The sequence below is a fragment of the Gavia stellata genome, chromosome 2 (genome assembly GCF_030936135.1).
Source record: "Gavia stellata isolate bGavSte3 chromosome 2, bGavSte3.hap2, whole genome shotgun sequence".
NCBI lineage: Eukaryota > Metazoa > Chordata > Aves > Gaviiformes > Gaviidae > Gavia > Gavia stellata.
In genome coordinates, this window is record NC_082595.1 from 61,127,399 (window position 1) to 61,153,704 (window position 26,306).

The window sequence follows — 26,306 nt, forward strand, 5'->3', positions numbered from 1 at the left end:
ACTAAAAGAAAGTTTTAAAAATCATTGTCAGGGTGAATTAGCCAACTAAGTTCAACTATTGCTGGGTTTTTGGTTTTTTCTTTTCTGAAGAAAATTATATTATTTTGATTTACACATTTCTTCACTATGCTAGCAGTTCAAACGTAATACTGAACACTCCTCATGAACCCTGAAAAATCAAGTATTTATGTAGTTTATTATGAAAATACAATAGCTGTAAACATTAATAGTAATGAAAAATAAAACACAAAAATACTGTCAAGTTTTAGCAATATAATACGTTACTAGGAAATGATAAGACTTTTTAGGTATTCCTTTTTTTTAGGCAAATAATTCCCTTTTTACTAAATATTCTAAATTCAGTGTTTTGATCAAGATATTGGATATGCTAAGAAAGAAACAGGAAAAAAACATTAATAAAGAATGAAACATTTCAGCTCATATTAAGGACGATCTTCATCACAAGGTTCCCCACCATTACCATCCACTATACAACTGAAATGAAGCAGAGCCATTGTATTAGATTGCAGGCAGACAAGTGACATTAAAAGGTACTTATGCAAGAAATCTTAACAGTATGAAGTAAGAGTGTTAATATAATCAATTAAATTAGTATTATAGTATTAATAAAGTCAAAGGACACTTTTTTTACATTTAGATGAAGGAGGCAATGTGTGAGAAATGTTTTTATACAAGATTTCTGAGGTGGCAAGTGATGATTTATTTTAATACTATGTTTTCAATGAACCATGGGCTCCTTTCTATCAGCTAACACCTGCTTTTAAAGCCGCTATAGAAAACTATTAACCTGTTAGCCAGTATATTAACTTTTTTTTTTAGTATGAATGCTTTATGTAGTGCTTTTCATTGTGCTACCAGCATCCTTCTATACCAAAATAAACTCTGCAAGCTTCCCATGCAATTACAGAAGTTCTTAGAAAATAGTATTTGACTAACAAAGGTCTTACACCAGGAACTCTGGCTTTGTGTATTATTCTGAAAAAGAATATTTGTGTAACATAATATTGTTGCTTTCTACATTAAACTATGAATTTCTAAAACTGATTATACACAAGGTAAGCCAGCAGAAACAACATAAGGGGGAAAGACTGATTACCTTTATCAATGGAAAATATCCAAGAAAAATAAAAACAGAAGTTATGAAATGAGAGGAGGAACATAATACAGTAAGGACAGGAACTTCTGTTTTTTGCAGAGTTTGCAGCATGACATACATCATAAAATATTTTCCTGCATTACAAATAGTCTTACATCTCAGCTCCCTAAGAGATAAAATTTATATTAAGAAATCAGTATGTAACAAAAGCAGAAAGTCATATTTACATTTATCTACTGTACAATATTTTACTTTTAGAACATTGACTTCTGTATCTGAACTATACTCCCTCAATTAACTGATAACATCATAGGTGTGATAAATGACTCAACCCCAAATAGGATTGCAATTAAAGTTTACAATTTATTAAACGAATAGAGGCAAGCAAACAGCGCTGGGTGCGCCGGGAGTCTCTGCTCCACCAAGACGCACACCGTACAGTTCTTGTTTTCGGTTTATATTTCCCTTGCTGCTACATATTCATAGGAAAGGTTGGTCTTTGTAAATGAATTAGGTGTCGCCCCCCCCCCCCCATATGTGACGTGTAGCATGATTTGGGTGGAGAGACGAGTGCTATAGTCATATGTCTAGCATGACCTCTATAATCTTCATTAGCATATGCAGGGGTGTGAGTTGTAATATGCATTTCACAGGTAATGAAGCAAAGGTCAGTTATCGGACACGAAGCCTTTTCGAAGAACAAAGGACCTCTCACATTCCTGTTATTTTACTGTCTTTGCTGACCATAAGCAGGGCTATCCTGCCTCCACAGGGCCCCCTCCTTATCTGCACCCTGTGTTAGCCGGGTGAGTCTCCACTCCCCCGGGTCGCACAAGAGATAGCAAGGGCAGTCTTAACAGCTCTTTGTGCCCAGGAATCCCACCTCATTATCCAAATTCCACATTATCCACCCTGTGACTATAGTCACTCGGATCGAAATCCAAATCACACTCGCATAAAATCGCTTTTGGGGGTATCCCTCACATTAGACTTCTTTTGCTTAATACTATGCGGTTAGCAACAAAACCAGTTTTGGAATATTTGTCAGGCAACCCTTGCAAGATACAAGAACTATATACATTAACCACTCTGTGTTTCTTAGGCTTATGGTTAACAAGGGTATGTAAGACAAAGTCACATTTCATCATGCGACCCTAGCATTGTTCCATATCGACACGAATCAGATGAACACATTTCACAATAGGCATAAATCATTGCACATTAACATGGCATGTACTCTAATGAAAATTCACCTCTCCTCTCAAAGTGCTCCTCAAATTCTAAAACAAAAATCAAATAAGCTAAAATACTTTTAAAGCCTTTACAAAATAACTCTTTTGCATCCCTCTTCTGTGCCCTTGTTCCATTGGATATCAGGGAAACACAAAGATGACAGCATTTTGTTCAAAGGAAGAAAACATCTTTCCTTTATCATGAGGTTTAATTTATAACAACGAGACTGGTTTAGTATTCATCACTTAACATACTATTGGGAAGCAAGGAGGAAGAAAGACTTTTTCAAGGTGCATTCTTTTAGTTTTTACCTCACATGTGGTAACAAGTCTCTTAAAACATATCAGGAAGTGGGTTTTTTTGTTTGTTTGCTTTAATAAAATGAGTTAAGCAAAATATTTGCCCTTGGCTTAACCAAATAATAAAATAAAAATCAGAAACTTGCTCAAGTAATAAGAAAACAAAGCTTTCTTTTTCCCCATAAATATAAGTTATTCCAAGAATAAATATAAACACTAGTCTCAGTACCTAAAACAGGACTATTTGTCTTCTGTTCCTGTAACTTTGTGGATATGTTTTCACATCAGTTTGGGCATATGCCCAAACCAGACGTATTAGCTCAGTGCCACACAGTGTGGATATTCATTGATCCAGATCACTGCCAGCTCATGTCTATCTGGTTCAGAGCACAGGCACAGGAAACATTTTCAACAAGACTGTCTGTATAGATACATTTTCATTTATGTAGGAAACTCTTCTGAATTTTGCTTTTGATTGTTCATGTACTTATTCTGCTAAGGGTGCAAAAAAGCAGACTGAAAACTAGAGGTAACTGTGACTTACTTTCTTGCTATTTCTTACCCCTATCTTCACCAATTTCTGCTGATGACTAGAGTAAGTGAGTAAATCTCCTGTTTCCTCATCTTCTACTGTGCATGTCTAACAAATCAGCTGTTCTTGAACTTCTTAGGATTTATTATGCAAAAGTTACAGAAATGTACAAAACTAAGTGTAATCTGGAGAAAGAAAACCTCAACTACTAATAAGGTTTTTTTCAGTAACACTGAGAAAGAATCGAGATTTTCTTAATAAAGCAAGTAAGCCCTAAGTATATATCACTATACCAACGCTGTCACTATACCAAGGTTTTCACTATCCCGGTGTTTGGCAATTGGACCAGTAAGAATAGAAGAAAACATCAAATTTGACTGAAACATTAACGCCTTCCTGGAAGTCCTACTGCATATTTATCAACATTTAAACAGTGTTTTAAAAGCAAATGGGGGGAGGAGAAGAGGAAATAGAAACAATGTTTATGTACCTGCTAAAACACAGCATGCATCAAGAAAACATCCAAGAAGCTTATCCAGAACAATGCTCTTGTTCTTATAGCATTAGTCTGGCTGTTGATACATTTACATATAGTGGTTCTGTTTAAATAGGGAGTGCTGTTATGAGATTATATTATATTTTTTAAATTACCTTTAAAGTTGAAAGTACCACTTGGAGCTTCCACAAGTCGTAGTTTGAAAGACAAAAATGAAAACAAATAAAACAAGGTTTCTACTCTAACAGATAATATAAAGTAGCACTGCTTACTCCTTTATATTCTGTTGATGGGACCGTGTAAAATTGATAGAATACTTTGAATGTAAAGAAAATAATTTTACCTTACAAAAGAACTTGAAAGGAGTCCAGCAAATCCTACTGCAGCTCCAATAACAGCTACTTTTCGACAACCAAACAGGTCTGTGAATATGCTGACTATTGGAGAACAGAAGAAGACCATTCCCATAGAAAGAGAGTTCACCCATGCTGCAGAACAGAACAAGACAGCATTTTAGAAGACCAAGCAATTTCAGCTTTCAGCTATTATTTGTTTTAGTTCAGCAACACAAGATCATAGATAAAAGTGAAACAATTGGGTAACTATTTTCAAAATCTTTAAATACATTTTAAAATGTATTTACCTAACATGGTAAAAATTAAAAGCCTGACCAATTACATAATCAACTAATTTAGACTTTATCAGCTCAAGGAATGCAAATAGCTACAGAAGTTATTATTACTTCTTTTTTCTTTTCCCCCTTTTTTTTTAAACACAAGTATTCCTCCAGTGAGTAACCTAGTATTCAAACTGATGACTAGGCCATTAAAGATACCTTTGAGGGTCCATATCCATTCTGACTTCAATTAGCACATTTCACTTGATTTAATTCTAGACTTTAGTAACTTGGAACAGCTAGGTTTGCTGTAAAAATTAACAAATTTTAACTGAATTACATAGATCTAGATCATACTGAACATTAATGAGTAAACTTACTTCAGTTGGCTTTTATACTGTAATACATATGTTATTAATATGATTTTAGTTTAAAGCTAAAAGAAATTGAGCTAGTACAACTATTTCCATATATGATGGAGAAATGTCATTACATCTGATACTGCTCTGGTTTTACAGACATTGTTAGAACTGTACTTTGTTTATAAATTAGTCTTTAGATCATTAAGATCCCGTTCAGGTGAGTTCACTGAAGTTTCAGCCAACAGTGTGTTTTTTACTCCAAGTGTACCAAAAATATCTTCAAATAACTTAGGCAGAAGAGAATTTGATTAATTTAAAATTAAAAGTCAACTTTCTGCTTCACTTCATACAGGTGTTCAGAACCACATAATTTACCTGCTATCATCTAATCATTCTTCCAAATATGCAATACTAATGTTACACCCAACAGTTCTCCCAGGGCATAAAGGTAAATCAAGCTGCTGTAACACAATATTTACAACAAATATACTCAGGTGGGTAAATGCCCCCATCAATTTGAAAAAAAATTTGTCTAAACACGTAGTGGAAAAAGCTGCTAATGCAAGATGCATTTGAAAAAATATTCTAATTTTTTTTAATTGTACGAAGATGAAAGAACTCTTTCAACTTGGAATGGGTTTAAATCTGTGTAACTGGAATTTTGTTTAGAATATCTTTCCTAAAGACATAGCTAAATCATTTAATTGTGATTCAGTCATAAGGGCAATTAAAATTACCTGGAAAAAAAATATAACCAAGAGACCTAATAAGAATATTTGCAAGTATATTTATCAATACCAAGACTTAGAATTAGTGTTGTTAAAGCCCCAATAAGCCCTACGCATTGAAAAAGACCCCATTGTGCAAGGCACTAAAGAAAACAGAGCAAAACAAACAAGCAAACAAAAAAATTGTTTCTTCAAAGAGTTTACAATGTAATGAAAAACAAAAGAGAACAGATGGGTAGAGAAAAACAGAAATGAGAGTACAAGAAATAAAACCTCTATTTTTGGGCAAACAATGATCTCAATGGACCATGACCTAACCGTTTGGGGCAAGGGGGGGATGTTATTGGGGGTTTTTGACAATGTGATAAATATAATGGCATTTGAAGGCACAATTTGAAGAAGAGTGAGGTACTTTTATGGGCATTTGCTGCATTTACTGGATATGACTAACCCAGACTTGCACCTCTGCAGCAGAAATATGAGCTGTATGAAGGGAGAGCAGGAAAGACTAGTGACACTGACTGAAAGGCAAAGACCAAATTTATGAAAGGTCTGTCCTTTCTCTTCCTCTGCAGTCAAGGAAGGCTCAAATGCACCTTGGATGTGGCAAGAAATTACTTAAGAGATCTGTCCCATGTTATGGCCCAGATGGCTCCTGATGTCGCAGGATAACATTGTACCAACTACAATTTGTAAGCAGGAGTCAGAAGGAGTAAATAGTCTCACACAGCCTGGAGACAGCCAGTTGCAAAGCTTCTAAGAAGTCCAACTTCTACAAAACTCCTCATCTTTTTACTTATGTGGGGGTACTAGTCAGCTAGACAGCCAGCTGAATATTAGCCAGCAGTGTGCCCAGGTGGCCAAGAAAGCCAACGGCATCCTGGCCTGTATCAGAAATAGTGTGGGCAGCAGGAGTAGGGAGGTGATCGTGCCCCTGTGCTCAGCACTGGTGAGGCCGCACCTCGACTGCTGTGTTCAGCTTTGGGCCCCTCACTACAAGAAGGACATTGAGGTGCTGGAGCGTGTCCAGAGAAGGGCGACAAAGCTGGTGAGGGGTCTGGAGCACAAGTCTTATGAGGAGCAGCTGAGGGAGCTGGGGTTGTTCAGCCTGGAGAAGAAGAGGCTGAGGGGAGACCTTATTGCTCTCTACAACTACCTGAAAGGGGGTTGCAGAGAGGTGGGTATTGGTCTCTTCTCCCAAGTAACCAGCAATAAGACAAGAGAAAATGGCCTCAAGTTGCGCCAGAGGAGGTTTATATTGGATATTAGGACAAATTTCTTCAACAGAAGGGTTATCAAGCATTGGAACAGGCTGCCCAGGGAAGTGGTTGAGTCACCACCCCTGGAGGTATTTAAAAGGCGTGCATCACAGAATCACCAAGGTTGGAAAAGGCCTGCAAGATCATCAAGTCCAACCATCAACACACACCACCATGCCCATTAAACCATGTCCCACAGTGCCTCGGCCACACGTTCCTTGAACACCTCCAGTGACGGTGACTCCACCACTACCCTGGGCTGCTTGTTCCAGTGTTTCACCACTCTCTCAGTAAAGAAATTTTTCCTAATATCCAGCCTGAACCTCCCCTGGCACAACTTGAGGCCATTTCCTCTTGTCCTGTCGCTAGTAACTTGGGAGAAGAGACCAACACCCACCTCTCTGCAACCCCCTTTCAGGTAATTGTAGAGAACGATAAGGTCTTTTCTCAGCCTCCCCTTCTCCAGACTGAACAACCCCACTTCCCTCAGCCGTTCCTCATAAGACTTGTGCTCCAGACTCCTCACCAGCTTCGTCGCCCTTCTCTGGACACGCTCCAGCACCTCAATGTCCTTCTTGTAGTGAGGGGCCCAAAACTGAACACAGTATTCGAGGTGCAGCCTCACCAGTGCTGAGAGTACAGGGGCACGATCACCTCCCTGCTCCTGCTGGCCACACCATTTCTGATACAGGCCAGGATGCTGTTGGCCTTTGTGGCCACCTGGGCACACTGCTGGCTCATATTCAGCCAGCTGTCAATCCAACACCCCCAGGTCCTTTTCTGCAGGGGAGCTTTCCAGCCACTCGTCCCCAAGCCTGTAGCATTGCATGGGGTTGTTGTGACCCAAGTGCAGGACCCGGCACTTGGCCTTGTTGAACCTCATACAATTGGCCTGGGCCCATTGATCCAGCCTGTCCAGATCCCTCTGCAGAGCCTTCCTATCCTCAAGCAGATCAACACTCCCGCCCAACTTGGTGTCATCTGCAAACTTGCCAAGGGAGCACTCAATCCCCTCATCCAGATCATCGATAAAGATATTAAACAAGACCATCCCCAAAACTGAGCCCTGGGGGACTCTGCTTGTGACCGGCCGCCAACTGGATTTCGCTCCATTCACCACGACTTTCTGGGCTTGGCCGTCCAGCCAGTTTTTTAACAGCGAAGAGTGCAACTGTCTAAGCCACGAGTTGCCAGCTTCTCCAGGAGAATACTGTGGGAGACAGTAGATGTGGCACTTAGGGACATGGTTTAGTGGTGGACTTGGCAGTGCTAGTTTAACAGTTAGACTCGATGGTCTTAAAGGTCTTTTCCAACCTAAATGATTCTATGATTCTATCTTTCCCAGAGTGAGCTATATAGACACCCTGCAGTTCTGCTATCCAAAGCAAACTGCAAACACTAGGAGGAAGAATGTCCATGTCTTCCCGTCACCCCCCCAAATAACTGGTAGCTCCACCACCATCAACAGTCCTCAGCACCTCTGCACGACTTGCAAGGCAGCACTAAGAATCACAGAGTACCTGTGCCACCTGGTGCATTTGCAAGGCCAAGAGAAAAGGCAGCTAAAACTTGAGAATTGGGCATTACAAGACTCACTGTCATCAGATTTACAGTGGTATGAAGGTATCAAGGAATGGTTGAACCTCCTGCCACCCTTCTTGCCTAGGTATGAGAAGACAAAGGCAACTGCGGCACTAGACAAGCCCACCAGAGATTACTAGTTATGGGAATACAATCTCACATGGTCAGGTACGTGCACCCCACTCATTGAGACAAACAGGTAAAGAAAACTCTGTTTCAGTTGCTCAGTTAAGTAACTTGAATAAAGTCAGACTAAATTACTTCAGAGCTACAATTAGAGACCAGCAGTCCTAATTCCCAGACTGTGATTCAAGTAGCATTCTCCTTAGTGTAATCAAATAGTTTACAGTACTTTTTAATGGCTTATAGAGCTAATAAAATAATTGGTATACAAAAGCCTGAGGTGAAAACATTCAGCTCGAATTACATTCAATTAACAACATGCTGACTTTGTCTCTTTATGCTTCCAGGTACTAATGAAAGAAATATGCCTTTCTTATCACTTGATTCTCTCCTTGTTACAACGAGAGGCAAAGCCTAAAAGAGAAGAAAGGTTGCCACTGATTTTCAATGCAACAGACAGTTAAGAGGAAGGACAACGGCCTTATCTGAAGCATTTCAAGAACAACACTGCGATTAAAACCACAGAAGTGGGAGCCTATGCTCTACCACTTACCTACCTAATGGAAGCTGGAGCCCTTTAACTTATAACTTGAAGTTAACACGAGGCTCTTGGGTCCTACAGAAATGTAACTTGAAGAGATGTTGTTGGCATGTCTCATATGAACAGCTTTACTATTTAAAGAAAAGAATGTTCTTGAAGTTTAGCTTCACATGTACACATAGCTCAAGAAAATTTAGTGTATTCATCCTCTGTGATGAAATCTAGCACCAAAAAGAATTAAGATATAAACAGAACAGCATATGTTTAAATTGTTCATTTCCTTAAGGCAAATAATTCTTGCTGCAGTATGTTGATCCCATGAAGAAATTGATGGATATAGAATATATTCAATAGATCCAAGTAATTTTTCGCTTTGCTCAAGTAAGTTTTCAAGCATTCTTACACTTTTTCACTCAGTATGAAAAAGTTACAATGAATTGTCTTCCCCATTTTTTAAATAGAAATTACAACAACTGTCCCAAATAAGTAATATGAAAAATTACAAATGCAGCTTGCCAGGATAATGAGAGCTCTCTAGAGCAGTTATTACATATAAATCAAAACATTTCTCCTCCAGGCTATTGGCTGCTTTCCTGGCAACAAGCTGGCTATATTCCAGAGCTGCTAATTCAGATATTAATACAGCACCTAATTGTTACATATAACTGCATTCATATTCATACACAGAACATTTTGATTGCCATAGAAGAAAAGGTATTCCTACTTTCAGGACTTAAGCCTTCCTTAAGGCACTGGAAGTTAAGAAATAGCTCCTCAAAACATGTAATTGCAGAATAACCAATTCCTGAGCTTCCCTAGAAGCTGTAACAGAAGTTATCCTTAAGATAAAAATATCAGACCAGAGAGCCTATTGGTAGCATCTACACAGAAACAGACTTTTCAATGCCATTGAAACACATAACAGATTACAAAAAACCCCTTTATTATAACTAAAATTATTTGAAAATGAGAGGTCACAGCTACATGTTCTTTTCTTATCAGTTCACTACAAATTTAAGTACTTCAGTTATAATCTGAGTATATGCTCTCATATTTCTTAATTAAGAAATATTATCTGTTCAACTATGAAACTATACCACCTACTCCACAAACATGCTGCCATTTTACCATGAGTTTTTAAAAGTCAGCTATATTTTAAATAGAGTGTCTTTTGTCTTCAGCAATAGATATAGTATCCAATATCTGAGTGTTTACAAAATCATTCCTATCATCACATCTGGATTACATAATACATATTAATCTACCAAACTGTGAACCCAGCTGTTGAATGTTTTAGTTCATTCTTTACACTCAAGCACTAGGACTTACGAGACAACAGAAAAGTAAGCATTAATACCATATCGCACTGGAATGCTTTATCATGCATAAATTTAAATAAAGGCTACTCATCCATAGCATTCCTCTTTACAATCAAATTTTTTTCTATGCATTACAGTAAGAATCTTACCAGCTTTATCCTCACAAGTGTCTTTCAACTGGTTGGCTTAACACAGTAATAACACCTTTCATTCTTTAATGAACTTCAACAATTATTTTTAGTATCTTCCCCTTAGAATTTTCTGGTTGAGACAGGGAACAAAAAGCTACTGTCTGGAAGACAAGTAATATGAGGCAAGCAAAGAGAAATTGAGGATTTAAAATAAACTCAAAAATACTGTGTTTCCCCACATTAAAAAAACAGATATGTGTGTTTGTGTAGCTCATGAAGCAAACCAAGACAGCACTATAATTACACCTCACTGGATAGCTTGCAGAATAATCTGTTTGGCACTACACATACTAAGACAGAAGCACAGACTGGAAAGTGAGAGCAAAACTTTCTACATTTAATATAACAGATTCTCATGTGCAGAGACCTATAGTTACACTGTTTTTAAGCATTTGCAGAATAGATTGGCCAGCCATCCCCTAAACCAGTACCTCTGCTCACTGTCAGACATCCTTCCTAAAAATCAGTTCTCCCACCATCTCATTATGTAACCAGTACAGTAATTCAGTCCATACTACACTGCTAACACTTTTAAGTAAAAACTATAATGATGCTGGATAATGAGAAATTCTTGTGTTAACTCATAATGAACAGAAAGTACAGAATCAGAGAAAAACTGCTTCAGAGTCAACCTCTTGATTTATAAGGTGGAAATACTACTTCTCTCATACTGAAAGCGTGTGAAATTCTTCGTTTTGGAAAGTACTCTACAAAGCAGATTTCTAAGAAATAATTCTTTTCAAATGATTGTGTAAAATAACACTATAGAACAAGTTATATGAATGGCAGGTGTTTAAAAATGTTTCATTGTCTCACACTGAGAAGGTTTGTGCAGAAGTAGCCTATTACAGTAAAATCATAATGCAGAGTTAATATAACTGCTTATATAAAGGCACTTAGCAACTTCTGAAAGTTTAACTTTAACAATACTTAGGAGAGTTTTTCTTGTATTTTATAAAAATACTTGAAGAAAAAAGGAAGAACAACGTTTACAATATGAAAATCATCATGTTTCCATTAAGTTATTAGTTATGATTTGTGCAAGAATAAGGAAGCCTATATGTACTCTCCCAGCCTCAAACCATGAACAGGTGAGGGACTTCCTAAGCCAGGTTTTTTGGGTTTTCCTACTAAATCCTACGATTTTGGATATTACTTTTTTTTTCCAGTGTATTTATCAATATTCTGGTGATTTCTCCTCCATGAACTGTCATCCTCTCCTGGAACACTTCATACATTTTCAGCATCCACAACATCTTACAGCAAACTACTCCGTAACTCAATTATGGGCTATGTGAAGGACCTCCACTTCTATTATGGCCCTTTACATACAAGGGTATGGTCTTCAGCAAAGCAGAAGATTGGCTTCCTTAAGAACAGAAATTTGGGAGATCCTGTTTTGGAGGAAACAGAAGTGACTGTTCAAAGTTATTTCTGGAGATAATTTGCTCATCTCCAGCTAGTATTAATAATTCCTTGCCTGGATAACCACATTTACATAGCATTTGTTTTTAAGAACAAAAGAATTGCAATACTGTGTAGACTGAAGACTGATTTAGCCCAGTATCCTGTTTCTGACCATCACAAAATACTTAGACAAAGAACATTTGAAGAAGCACTAGCATCCTGCAATACTTTTTCCCTGGCTATGTCCTCCCAACATCCAGTAATAAGCAGCTTAGAAACCTCCTAAGCAGAAAGTTGCATCTAACCATTCCTCAAGAACATTTAGTTCCATCAATATTACTTTGGTTTCATTGCATTTTATTGTAATCAGTTACAGAACATGCTCAGGCACCAGCACCACATAAAAAATAAAACTCCCTTTGTTTTGAACCTGTTCATACTTTAATTCCTCTGCTGTAAGAAATACGAACTAATCATCCCTGCTAAACTTCCTCTTGCAACCTATGATTTTATATGCCTTTCAGATCTGTTCATACTAGTTTCTTCTCTGAAATGAAGCATCTTTTTGACTTAGTCTGTCTTTGTATAGAAGATACACTTCCTCCTCAATATTGAGTTTAATTGTACTATACTGTTTCTGAGACAGGGTAGTCAGAACTGCATACAGTATTTAACATGGGACAAGCAATAAGTTTTATGCTAACATAACTTTTTCCATTCTCTGTCTCCTAATTACTTTTTTTTTAAGCATTGCAACTGTTTCAGAGTAAGGATGTTTAGAAAACTATCCATGACCTTATTTTCCCGCTAATGGTTATGACTGATGTAGAGGCCATATTTTTTTCCAGCACGTTATGGATTATATGTCTCCTCACCACACACATATGTACACTGAATTTAACCTGCCATATTAATAACTCAGCCATAACACAAGAACTCAGCCAGTCTTATGTTCAGCCACTAACATGCTCACATATGAGGACACGCTACAAAGTTAGAATTTGTTCAGCCTGCAGATGAGAAGACCAGCAGCTCAAAAGGAATTTAATTAGTACCTCCAGATTATCTAACGGGTGATTATTACAGAATATAAAGCTAGTCTCTTTTCAGTGGTGCACAGTGACAGGACAAGAAACAACTGGAACTGCAATAAAGGATATTCCAATCAGATGTTATGAAGGTAGTCGAACACCAGAATGTGTGGTCCAGAAAAGCTGTTGAATTTCCATCCTTGGATATATTGAAAACTTGACTGGACAAGGCTGTGAAAAACCTGATCTAACTCAGAAGTTCAATGTATTTTTTTAACTTGGACCTGCTTTGAGTGAGGGGTGTCAGACCAGATAACCAAAGACAACTTAAGTTGGAAGCGACTAAGACACTAATTTATGGAAGAATACTGTTCTAAACGCCCGCTTCTTTAAAAACTGGATTCTGAAGATCATGTTAAACATTAGCAGTTCTTCAGAAAAAAAATCTCAGTTGGCAATATTAGGCTGACCACCAATCCCTTGTTTGTGAATCTAGAGAGATTTTAAAACTCCTTCAGGTAAGAAGAAAAATAGAACTAAGCAATAAGATTAAAACTCTTCCCCCCCTTCCCCCCCCCCCCCCTTAGGAAATGGGAAGGAGTTGAGGGTATTCTTCAATTCTAAGCCAAAGAGATTCTTACAAGTAGATCTCATGAAACCTATTGTTAGCATTATAGATGTAAGCTTCATTGCTTAGAAGTACTGTATCTCCCTCCTACTGATGCACTTTTTACCATCAATACTGTTTTATTCTTTTTGCCTGCACCCAGAAGCACAGGGTTACCCTTGTATCCAGATACATCCTCTTTTATCCATTGTATGTTTTTCTTTCTCCAGGGAAAAGCCAGTAATTTCCAAAAGAGGGAATTGTTCAACAGATGTTACATAACCAATAGAGCAACAGAACCATTAGACCCAACAAGTATCAGAATATACTCCCATGTCCACAGAGAGCCTCTGTAAGTCAGCCTCCTGGAAATTGCCAACCTTATTTTTATCCAACCTATCACTACCCAAAGATGACATCAAATGCCTTGTGCTACATGCCTTGCTTACAAATGCCTGTGAAAATTGTTTCAAACTGCTCAGTAGCTTCTCATGAATTCTGAGGAATTTCATTAGTTGTCAATGCAAAAGGGAGAGCAACTGAATTTCCACATAGCTGTTCCCATTACTGAGCAATCCACAGATCACAGAACAGTATGTCAGTAGAAAAGGAAAGCAGATGTTGAAATGCATGTATTGACACATTTAGAATTCCTACTGTCAAAAAAGTGCACTGCTTGTTCTATTCAAGAGATCTGCTGATCCCATTAGAGAAAGTATGTGTTTAAGGACTAAAAATAAACATGACATAATGCTGCCACAGGAAGTATCCTATACTCTGAACTCAGATTACATGACTACAGCTTTCAGTTTGCTTATTTTCAAGTGTCTAGTTTGCAGATGTCTGAGCTAGGCTCTCCCTTAAAGCAATACTATCCAAAATCAAACAAAAATTAAATCCCAATTTAAATGAAAGTTCTAAAATATTTTGGGCAAAAAGAATTTAGTGCAAGGAAATACCATCTCTTTTGGACACCAAAGCTATCTTGAACAGGCTTTAAGAATCAGAATTATCTATAAAGGATCTAACCAGATTTTCACAACACACTCAAAGAGATCATGGCCAATACACAAAGATTTATGAACCAGGGACTAGTGGAAGTATCCAACAGGAATATAAGATGTTGTTCCCCCCCCCCCCCCTTCTTTTTTTTCTTGTACCTGAGGAACAAGTCTGCTACTGAATAACATTATTACTGAAAGATACTAGTAGTTATAATGAGTTGGAAACCAAAAGCTATGTATGACCCACTGGATCCCAATAAAGACATCTTTGAACAGACACCCTGTTTCCATATCACAAGCATGAAGGCGTAACCTCTGTTTTCAGCAGACGTTAAGTCATTCTCAGACAGTCTGAATTAGTTTATTCTGAATGAAAAAGACTGAACTCAGAGATTTTACAAATAGCTGTAAGCTTTCCTGCGCTTATGCATAGCACCTCTTCAGTATACATGCCTTGTGACAGTCCAAAATGGCACATACAAACCTGAAGTAGCATTTTGATCTTGATGCAACAAGGTGGAAAGAAGCATAAACTTGCCAATATGCTGTAAAATTAGCAAGATAAGCTCATATAGTAGGAGTAAGAAACAAAAACAAATGTTGTATCAAGTCAGAACATACACTGATTTCTTCCAAGGCTTTATACACCATAAATGTTCTCTGACATGATGCGTGACAGATGAAAGACCAAGCACCGGAAGAGATTCACATATATCCTTAAAGCAGTGACCCTCCCCAAGCGTGCCATTTACAAAAATAGGACTAGACTAGTTTCACCCTCTGTCTTCACAAGTAATGACAACACAAGATCAGAATTTCTACTGAGATCAAGTCCTTGTGAGCATAAGCAGCAGGAAAACAGGAAAGTCAGAAAAATGGGTATTCATGCACTGACAAAACATCCCATATCACTGCAACTAGCTGATTACTTAACTACCATCTAATTTACACTCACTATAACAACACAAGCTTAGGCAGAGTTTTGGGGGCTTTTTTGCTTGTTGGTTCCCCCTTTAACAATCAACAAAACAGATAGTAACAGTGAACCCAAAGTATCATGGGAAACTGATCATGACATTTTCTTCAAACTATAAGGCACAAAATAGGAATCTGAAACAGTTAAAGAAAATTTCCTATAGGCAAACAACTTTTACTACTAGAGACACTGCAGATCTACATAGTTGAAAAAGGTAGAGGAAAATAAACAAATGCTTAAGTTAGTAAAAGCTAAAACAAAAGCTCAAAAGTAAAAGGTGCACTGTTAGGCAAAATACTGCTGGTAGAGATTATAAGTATCAAGCCTTCAGGAACCTTTAAAGGAAGGCTGAAGTCAATCATTAACAGAAAAACACATGCATTTAGATTTCATGGCAAACCGAGCTTGACCTTTGACACTTAATAAAGTCTAAAAATGCTGTGGTAAGAAGAGTAAACAAGGAACAAATTGATAAGAAATGCCTCTAACCACTTGTTTTTCCTTTTAGAAGTCATACAAGAATGTTTTCTGCTGACTGTCTGACACAGTTTTCAAAGCACAATGTAATCACATTTTTAACTAATGGCCTAAAATATTGAATTCCAGAACTGATTTCCACGCACATTTTTATCTTTTCTTTCCTCCCCCCAAATTAGCACTGGCTTCTTTATTCACTTTTTTAAATACCAAATAGTCGAACGCCAAGGATCACGTTCTATTTTGATTTAGGCTCAGTAGCATTCTGCGTAAGAAAGTATTAGCTATTAACTTCAAAGATGACAGCCTGATTTGCCAGAAGGTTTAATTCTAACTGCTCTCACAAACAACAGTTACAACACATATTCTGAACATATCCACAACCAAACATGTCATGCAATGATCTCATGTTTTAGAGCTATAGCATAGATTAGACCTCAAGACCCAACTTCTTAAGTTCTTAATGGAGCTACTAGTGGTCTTCCTTTCCCCCACCTCACTTGCACGGGGGCAAGACCTGCAAATCAAAGTTGCCTTTTAAATGCCACAAGCATACATTTCACTTCTACAGCATCAAAAGTCCTTCTGAGACCATGATGAAGATAAAAACAGACAAGATAAAGAAATCTGACTTCACAAGTAAGTTTGGTACACTATTTGAAGTTCAGGAGTGTAGTTTGCCATCAAGCAGCTCACAAACTAACCCTAACTTTTGACATGCAAAGATCCTTCTGAACCCATCAGAATTGGCTAAAAGACCCTACCACATCTCAGTAACTTCACTGACCATCCTCAGGACAGATTGTAACAACCTGTATTCTCTGATTACATCAACATATTCCCCTTATGTTCTATAGGTCCCTACAGAATAACCAAACTTAATTTGGGTCTTAAATCCTTATCTTCAAGGCTCAAAATGTTACCTAGAAGATCTCATAATGTTACAAACCACCATTCCCCACTATCCACCCCAAAGCAGTCATTAAGAGCATCACATTTAGGGCTTTATAAGCAAATAAGTCCCCATTTTCAGCAAGGGACAGGCTATTTATCATAAAGAAAAAAGTACCCTAACCAAACCCAAAATACTATTAAACAGAGCAAATAAAACAGAAGAACAAGTGATTTTAGGAAAAACCATTCAGATACTGTAACAGGTAAGTATTTTTCAAGGTAAGATCTGATTGTTAAATTACCATCTGCTTCAGAGGGGAAGAATCTGCATTTATACAGAAACAAAAGTGTCTATTTTGAAACAGGACATTTCAATCCAAAAAACAGACAAGTGTTCAGAGGCATGGGCTTGCACTTAGTATTACAAGTACAAACATTGAAGCACACAGCAAAATTCTGTCTTTGCAATTGTAACGTTATTTTGTGCTATAAGTTATGTGGAAGCTACATTTTACTTTAAAAGAAGCAATCTTAAGGTAAAGTGAGGTGACAAATAAAAAGTTCAATATGTTTATCTTTCATAAAGAGTGCTTACTTTTTTCCCCGATATTTACATATAAATTTATCAGTCTCATCAAATATACTGCCAAATAGAAATACAAGTCCAAAACTGGACTATTTTTAAGTTACTCCAAGAATTAAATGTTGTTTTCACAGGATGAGGGAAAAAGAGGATTTAAATACATCATATTTTCTTTCACCTGTATCTCCTACCCTCTTCCCTTCAAATATTGAAAACTACCATAAGTTTTTGCACAGCAAACAAATGGACTAAAACATTGTCCCTTTCAGAGGATTAACAGGAAGAGGGAATCATTTGCATGGAAAGTTTGGTAAGAGCAAATACAAGAAAAAACATATACAACAGGGTAATTCTCTATGTCAGCATGTGCCCTTTATATCAGTTACATGCACACATTGACTCAGCTTGTGCACTCTGTCACCCTTGTAACCAAGTGAACCAGCCACTATAACTCTTGACCTTGTTCTTCTACCTCATCTCCATCCAAAATTTTCAAGTCTGCCAATATCAGTCACTGGGACATTGAACTATTTCTCATTAATTTAGATAAGATAACTGCCCGAGTAGTTGGATACTATCTGATTTCCAGCAATCCAAATGCCCAGGTTGCCACACATCTAGAAAACCTGAGCAAATTGCTACTTTGCACACATGCAGTGTCACATTCATGAGGGTTTATCAGCTGTGTATCTTAGATAAAATTACTTCATGTGTGCAAAGTAGCACATGTGATATTTCACATATGCAACTTAGATATATCAGTCTGACAGATACAGGACATATAAACTACAGCTTGTTGAAGTACTTCTTAGCAGATTTGGAGTTCACATCTGTCCCAACTAGTCTAATATCCAGTTCACAAAAAATCAAAAGCAAGAGGTCATAATACTAACAGGAATTTGATTAGAGCCTCTGGACACTACAAGTACTTACAACTGGTAACAGTTGTAATTTAGATTATATTTACAGTTAGTAAAGTACAAAAAATTTTAAACAAAAAAAGTTTCTGTTAAGCTGTTGAATCACAGGCCCCCTCTCCCAACCATAAAAATATTTTCTTCTTAGGAAACACTACTGAGTCAAACATGAAAGCAAACACCTCCTCAAAACTATTCTAAAAGGAGCACCATATTTATTTTAAGTTCATACTATACAGCTGAGAATTTCAATTTGTGGTGGGTTGACCTTGGCTGGATGCCAGGTGCCCACCAAGGCCGCTCTGTCACTCCCCTCCTCAGCTGGACAGGGGAGAGAAAATATAACAAAAGGCTTGAGTGTTGAGATAAAGACAGGGAGAGATCACTCACCAATTAATTTCCTTCACAAGCAAAACAGACTCGACTTGAGGAAATTAATTTATTACCAAATCAGAGTAGGATAATGAGAAATAAAAGCAAATATTAAAAAACACCTTCCCCCACCCCTCCCTTCTTCCCGGGCTTAACTTTACTCCTCATTTTCTCTAACTCCTCCCCCTCAGTGGCACGGGGAGGACAGAGAATGGGGGTTGTGGTCAGTTCATCACACATTGTCTCTGCCACTCCTTCCTCCTCAGGGGGAGGACTCCTCACGCTCTTCCCCTGCTCCAGCGTGGGGTCCCTCCCACCGGAGACAGTCCTCCACGAGCTTCTCCAATGTGAGTCCTTCCCATAGGCTGCAGTTCTTCACGAACTGCTCCAGCGTGGGTCCCTTCCACAAGGTCACAAGTCCTGCCAGCAAATCTGCTCCATCACTGGCTCCTCTCTCCACGCTGTCACAGGTTTATCCAGGTCACTGAGTTTATCCAAAAAACCAATTTACTCAGTTTTTCATAGCAGTTTTCACACAACTTCCATATTTCACTTCCAACAGCAAAACATAGCCATCTCATTTTAAAATAAAAGTAAATGAACAAGTAATTGAACTACTTGAGCATTGTCTTATAATTTTAAACTACAATATTTATTTTGAGCTAAAATTCTATTTAATTGAGATAGGGCACAAATTTTATTCTGCAATATTTATCACATATATAGGTACTCTTTAGCATTACTAAGTCTCCTTTATCATACTGTATTACTCTGCAAAAATTATTTTGTTATGCTTAAGACATTCAATCAGTTCTCAAAATACTGAGTATACCTCTAAAGAAAAAAAACCTGAAGGAAATATTTTAAGTTTTATATAGGTAAAATCTAGTCAAAAAATAAGGGAGTCGTAAAGCATATATATCAAATATAGAAAATAAAAAGCATATATAAACAACGATATCTGGAATAAATGTGTTGTTTAACTCAAACACATCTATTTCAATAATATTCCTACTACATTACTTATTCTTCTACTTTGGATCCACCTATTAATGATCCTTTACCAAAACTATGGTACCTGCTCCCACAAAAACCCAAACAAAGTTCAGTTAGCAGATACAACTTTCTGAAGATCCTTTTAAAGAAATAATAGTTTTTGCTTGATAAAGACCCCACTATCTTAAAAACAAAAGCAATGGTTTTATTGAATATTTTGCTGTATTCTGAAAAAATATCAGAAGTCCAAAGCTGCTTTTTACAAAATAAGTAGGTACACCAGCACAAAACTCTGAGCCAATCATACTGCTGGTTTATTTCCTCCCCCATTTTTCACCAATGCCTTTAGCTCTTCAAGCTTCTGGGTGGCTGTATTAAAAAGACTCTTTGTACCCACCATGAGCAAACAGATACAGGCACATGCTGTCTAGTGTAAATTTTTTCTCCGAAGCCCTGGATTAAAACATTATTACCTTCCTTAAGGTATGGAAGTCTCTTTTAAGAGAAACTGTAAAACTTAGTCAAGAGAACTGCTGGAATCAGTCAACTCCTCCAAATATCTGATGAGGGTTGGAAGACCTTAGGGAGTTTCAATGCCTTACTCCTTAGTTGTTCCCTAGAGAATCTTTATCTCTGTATTTGTTGAAAAGAAGCCTAAATCCACCACTCTACCTAGCAATTGCAATAATCTTGCTTAAGCTGCACAAATCTGAAACACTCTTTCCTGCAGTGACTCAGCCATTTTTGTTGTGTCAATGGCAAGAACTGGTATATAATCACTACAGAGATTTTTTTTTTCCCCAGTGACATTGCATAATAGTTAGAGAAGAGTATAGAGTTGTTATAGAGAAGAGTATAACAGTTGTTATCAAAAAAGAAAAGCACTCAAGCCTTTCTGCTGAAGGATCAATCTCCATTCATTAACATTGCACTCTAATTTCTTGGAGGAGTCTGAGCATTTTAAATGTGTTTTTATTTTATCAGCTTGCAATCTAAGCACCAAGTAGCTTGGCTACTGGCATTTCTACAACCATGTTTACTTTAATGCTATTCCCAGAACAGTAACCCCACTAGATCAATTAAGGAATTACACCAACAATTTGCCATCTTCACAGTCAGATCTTAACTCCCAGTGGATAAGTGAACTATTATTCCCTATCTCTATTTTTAAGGGGAAGGAAGAGAAGGACTAAAAATAATATTAAACCTAACAAAAATGCTATTATATCATAAACAGTAACTGTCACTAGGCAACGTGTGAATAATGATATTATCATTATTAATAACAATGTGCACATAATACATAGCCACACTTCACAGAAAACAGCCATATTACATATACAGGGATTTTCAGCCTTCTAGAACATAAAAAGAAGCAAGCTTCTAGCTCTTATAATGATCTAAAAAGCTTAAGACCCATGGCTATTTCCACTGACAAATAAATTACAGCTTCCAAGAGAAGAAAATGCAGAAAAAGCAAGAGAATAAGTAAAATTGCTGTTACATGTATTACATGGAAGATTACGAACAAAGTCTTTGAGTTCTGTTGCTCATGGAGTACAACTCCGTTCAGCTTGGTTAAAGGCCTACTGCAGGCATCACTACTGACCTTAACAAGTATCAGACTATGTCTTCCATCAAGCTCCATCTGCACAGTGTTGGGTTATGCAATGAGAGATCACCTGCACACCCACGAAGGGGCAGAGAGTGGCAATGGCAGGAGAGGGAGCCCAAATAACATCCTGCCTTGGCTCCTCCCAGGCCCAGGGCTGGAGCATTCAGCCCGATAGCACCAGCCCACTCGGTATGCCCAGAGGAGCACAGGGGCAGAAGGCAGGTGGGAACCCAAGCTACAGGCTCAGAGGAGGGGACGCCCTGTCCAGTGCCTCCCGGGGCTCTCCCAGGAGAACCTCAGCCCCGGTGTTGAGGTGTGACACCCATCAGGATGAGTCAGTGTCAGGGCAGTTTCAAGACTGAGGGGGATTACTGCCTTGGGGCATGGGACACATTGGGGGATGCGGAGGGGTGGGGGAGGAGGGGAAGGGAAGCATTTCAGGATCACACAGAACTTACTATGGGATGTTTAAGGGAGGAACCAGGGAGGGATTTAGGTGATCTGGGGAGGAGCAAGTGTGGGGGGAAAAAAAGAAATAAAAAGAGGGATAAGAGAATAAAAAGGATTGGTCACACATAAACAGTTTGCTGGTCAGTACATTTGTCTGGCCATGCCCTGCGCCTGATCAGCGCAGCCTGTCCTGTCTTCTTGCTAACCTTTTCCTGGGCAAGGGACTCTCCATCTGTGTGCATATGTGAGTGTCTGAGCCCAGCACCTGGAGGGATCCACATTGCAAACATGTATACATGTATTATAGATAGATATAGATACATATACATACATATTCTCACTAGCAGACCTCCATTCTGTTCAGCTAGAGAGGGGAGCAGGATGAGGCCACTAGTGCTGTGTTCATTAAGTGTTATTTGAGTGTCTGCCAGTTCATCTATGTGGCCAGCCATGTATACATGTGGTGTACATGTACACTCTGTGTGAGCGTGCCTACTGGAAATGCTTTTTCAGCCTCGCTGCTGGCTAGACCACGGACGCAAAGCTGCAGCAGCCTCACTTCTCTCATGCTGTCGGATCTGGCCTAATATTTTCCCAAAAACTTACAACTAAAAGAACAAAATACCAAAAAAGCTATAGTCCTATTTAAAATACACTAGTCCTTCCCTTCTGGTCCAAGCTTGTATTTTCAGGAAGTTGCACCTGTCATACATGAACAGTTAGTTCTTTCTTCTATAAGGTCTGGTGAAACAGCCAATGAAAAACCAGTCACACAGTAAAGCTTAGTAGAGCTGTCTAGAGAAGACAGTTCCAATTTTGAAAGTTCACTTTTAATTCCACCATCTTAACAAAGGAATTTTCATGTACAGTGTCCCTTCAGAAACAAGCTTATCCTTCTGAAGAGCTACTGTAGCACTTACTTCCAGCTACTAGAGAGCTGACACAGCATCAGAAGCACTAAATTGTATCGGGGGGAAGAGAGCATCTCAATTGCACTAAAATAATGCCCTTCCCCCAGAGGTCTCCCTGTCAGTTAAATCCACAAGTAGCTTTTACATGGATAAAAAGAGTACTTGCTCATATTACTCTACCATAAATAAAACCTCTGGGAAGCTCTGCACTTCCTCCCAAGGACTCTCACGGTGTAAAAAGAGTTGCTAGAACACAACACTTTTGCAGCAAGTGGAATACAAGTTAGGGAATTCAGCAGCTGTTCTAAACTACACCAGCCAAAGTATCCAAGAAGCAAAGTCCAAAGCATGCAAAGGATAGCAAAGTCCAAATAACTTTATGGAATAAATAACAGACTTCCATGCACTGATCCCTAATCAGAAACGGAAATTTGGTGCACGTAACTTCACCTTGATAGCATAACATGGTGTAAACCAGCATTAGGTAAAAGTTACTGAAAAGATTCTCTCAAAAAAGATACCCACAGGTGCAATCAAAAAGCAAAAATCAAAAACGTGAATCAATAGTATGCCTGCCCATGAGTACCGTTTGGAAGAACTTTCAAGTAAGACTGCAAATAAAAATTTTAATGCAATAGACTTCACAAGTAATTAAAGATTGGGAGTTTGGACAGCAAAAGAATCTATTTTTCAATTATTCTGAAATTATTAAAAACTAAAGCATACTGCAAGCATTCCTTTAGCTGAAGTGCTTCAAAGAAAAACTGTTAACAGTCAGCATCCTCTAGCCAGCCCAAAGAAAACAAAGAATCAACAAGGCCTGCTTGCTTTCAACTCACCCTGTAGACTGGCAGGCAGAAAGCTCTATTGCTTGTGCTTTATTTAGTAAAAAGCACTAAGTGTCAAAGAAGGAAGAGATGAGCAGCAATGTGAGGAGCCCTTGGCAGTTCAAACCTGGTAACAACTACCCCACCAGTCCTCTAGGACTCCATCTCCAGAAGAAGGTGGCTGCTCCTCAGAAAGTTTTGGAGGCAAACAGAGGTTTACTATGCAAGGAATGCATATGCAGCCTATGAGAGGAAACTGATCAGGAGTCTAAGGCACAGAGAAATTGCAAAGTATTGAGCAGGTTAACAGGACTTGGGGATGGGGAAATCTGCATGTATGAACAAGACAGGAGCCTGCAAGAACAAGAAAAGGATTAATCTGATAAGCCCCAACAGCTAAAGCTAGTGTGGCAGCAGAGTCCTGGCACCAGCAAAGTAGAAAAATCAAGGAAAGGGGGAGAAGGAAAAGTAGAGATTTCTTGGATGACAGGATAGGAACAAAAAGATTCTAACAAACAAACTAGAGCCCCATACAAGAATGGGTAGTAGAAGATCTGTTAATAAACAAAGAATGAGTAATTTTAACAAGGCAGACAATAGGTCTGATAAACCACCAAAATATGTTTAAGAGGTAGTAACAGATTAGGAGCCACTAGCATATGAAATAGAGACAGGTGTTCCCTTTTTGTACAAATGTAGAGACACTTTGTAATAGAAACATTAAGACTGACCTATACGATTGGACAATGAATGGGAATGCCTGGGTGTGGAAACACCAGAAAGAGTGGCAGAAGAAAGGCCTTAAGAACAGCATGTGTTGATGACACCTAGATAAGCAGATCAAAGATCACAGTACAACTAACATATCAGCTCCTCAAAATACCCAAGTCAGTAAAACAAGGACTACATTTACACTAAAACAAGGGGAAAACTGTAGACTTAAGTCGTTAAAAGATAATGGTGGGAAGATAAATAACAGGACTGAAGGCTTAAGACAGCCAAGATAGGGAGACAAAAGACTGAGTAAGTCCTAATGACTCAGAGGTGGAACAGGATGAAGATATTCTCATCACTGTCAGCTCCTATAGGGTACAAAAGTCACATCCCAATTCAGCACACAGCTGCTGTCCTAAAAAGAACCCAGAAGACATGAGGATTTGATAGCAGGCATCTGTCATCCTTCATTTCATTGGGAGGATTTCAAGCAAGACCACTTTGACACATTCACGTGTGGTCTGGTTGCTCGACAGACTACTTGGATACATGTGTCTCAATGCTCATGAGTATGCGGGTATGACTGTGTGAGTGTATAAAAGCATGTGTGTTGGGTTGGATTTTGGTGTGGGTTTTTCAGTTGGTTTAATCGAAAATCACCTCCCCCATCCTCCTAAGGGCTCACCATGAGCTTTGCTACAATGTTATTCATATGAAAACAGAGGGGGATGAATGGGACAGGTAAGAGGAAAAAAAGATATTATAGCAACCAGGGGAACCATCCACAACATCCATCCACATATAATCCAGGCATTAAGGTATCGCACATACTAATGTTAGTACAGACCATTTTATGTCTGACTCATCATTTCGCACTATTTGACTGGGGGGAAGATTTGGTTGCAGGAGAAATTTCTGCTTTCTGAAATAGTATATAACACTAGTTTATTGTGGAAAAAACTGAAACAGCAATTTAAATGCCAAACCACTCCAAATTAAACATTCTTTTATAGCTCCAATTTAATCAATTCTCGCCCTGGGTATTCCTGGCTTATGAACCTCACAATTTAAAGACCAATTCAGACAATTCCATACACCAATACAATGATGTTGCATTTTAGTACATACTTAGACAGTAACTTATATGTGGTGCCTTCCATTTAAGCTAAACAATGCAACATCACATGTCACTTGCACCCTTCAGTCATTTCTTAGGATTACCCACTCAACCCAATGGAATTGGCAAAAAGTAAGACTTCTTAGAAAACAAGTGAAAACAAAAACAAAGTAAAGCTTGTTAAAAAACAAAGGGAAATAATTAGGACAGGAATTTGATCTAATGAATTATTCTGCATGAATAATGATCAGCTTGTCAAAATTCATAGCGTTTGTTCATGAAGCTCACAGCTGGAAACAGCAGAGATATTTCAGGTCAAGAATGAGGTTCTTTGGCAAAAACTACACAAAGAAGTTTGCATAGCTCCTGCCAACACGATGCTTAGCTTGAGGCAATGCTTTTACTTTCAGGAGCTCTGAAGTGACTCAATCTTAAAAAAAACATCCTTACTAACATATCCAATAATGAAAACAAAAGGATTCTGGTAGTCCTACAACCAGTTTACTCTTAAGAATATTACAGACTTCATGTGAGAAATTACAGAAGCTTGGAAATGAAGACTCAAAACAGCAACGTTTATGAGTATTTGTGGGACATGGTTTAGTGGGCATAGTGGTGTTGGGCTGATGGTTGGACTTGATGATCTTACAGGTCTTTTCCAACCTTAGTGATTCTGTGATCCTCCTTTGGTAAATGCAACTAGGGACAGGCCCTTAGAAAACAGAGGTCAAATTCACTAAAGTTTCTCATACTCTAGACTGCTGCTGTCAAATGGTGTCATTCCTGCTCTTAAAAAGCCTACAAGGAAGAAGACATGAGAGTATCCTTCTCCCTTACCCCTCACCCCCAATCAAAGAATATGTTCACATAATCCTGCCAAGGCAAACAGATGATGCCATACGCTTCAATACTGGTGACCGTAAATAAGTTTTCCTGACAGTCAGAACTAAATGTCTTTCTAGGGGCAGGCTGGTAGGAGCTTCATTAAGAACACTTACCTTTTTCACAGGT

General features: G+C 38.3%; 1 protein-coding gene across 1 annotated transcript in view; it reads right to left on the reverse strand.

Moving 5' to 3' along the window:
• Positions 1-26,306, reverse strand: part of SLC16A10 (solute carrier family 16 member 10) — an 82,109-nt gene that overhangs the window by 32,411 nt on the left and 23,392 nt on the right. The window contains exon 2 of the mRNA XM_059835255.1: positions 4,021-4,165. Within this exon, the coding sequence (XP_059691238.1) occupies positions 4,021-4,165 (145 nt within the window). The remainder of the gene's footprint in view (positions 1-4,020; positions 4,166-26,306) is intronic.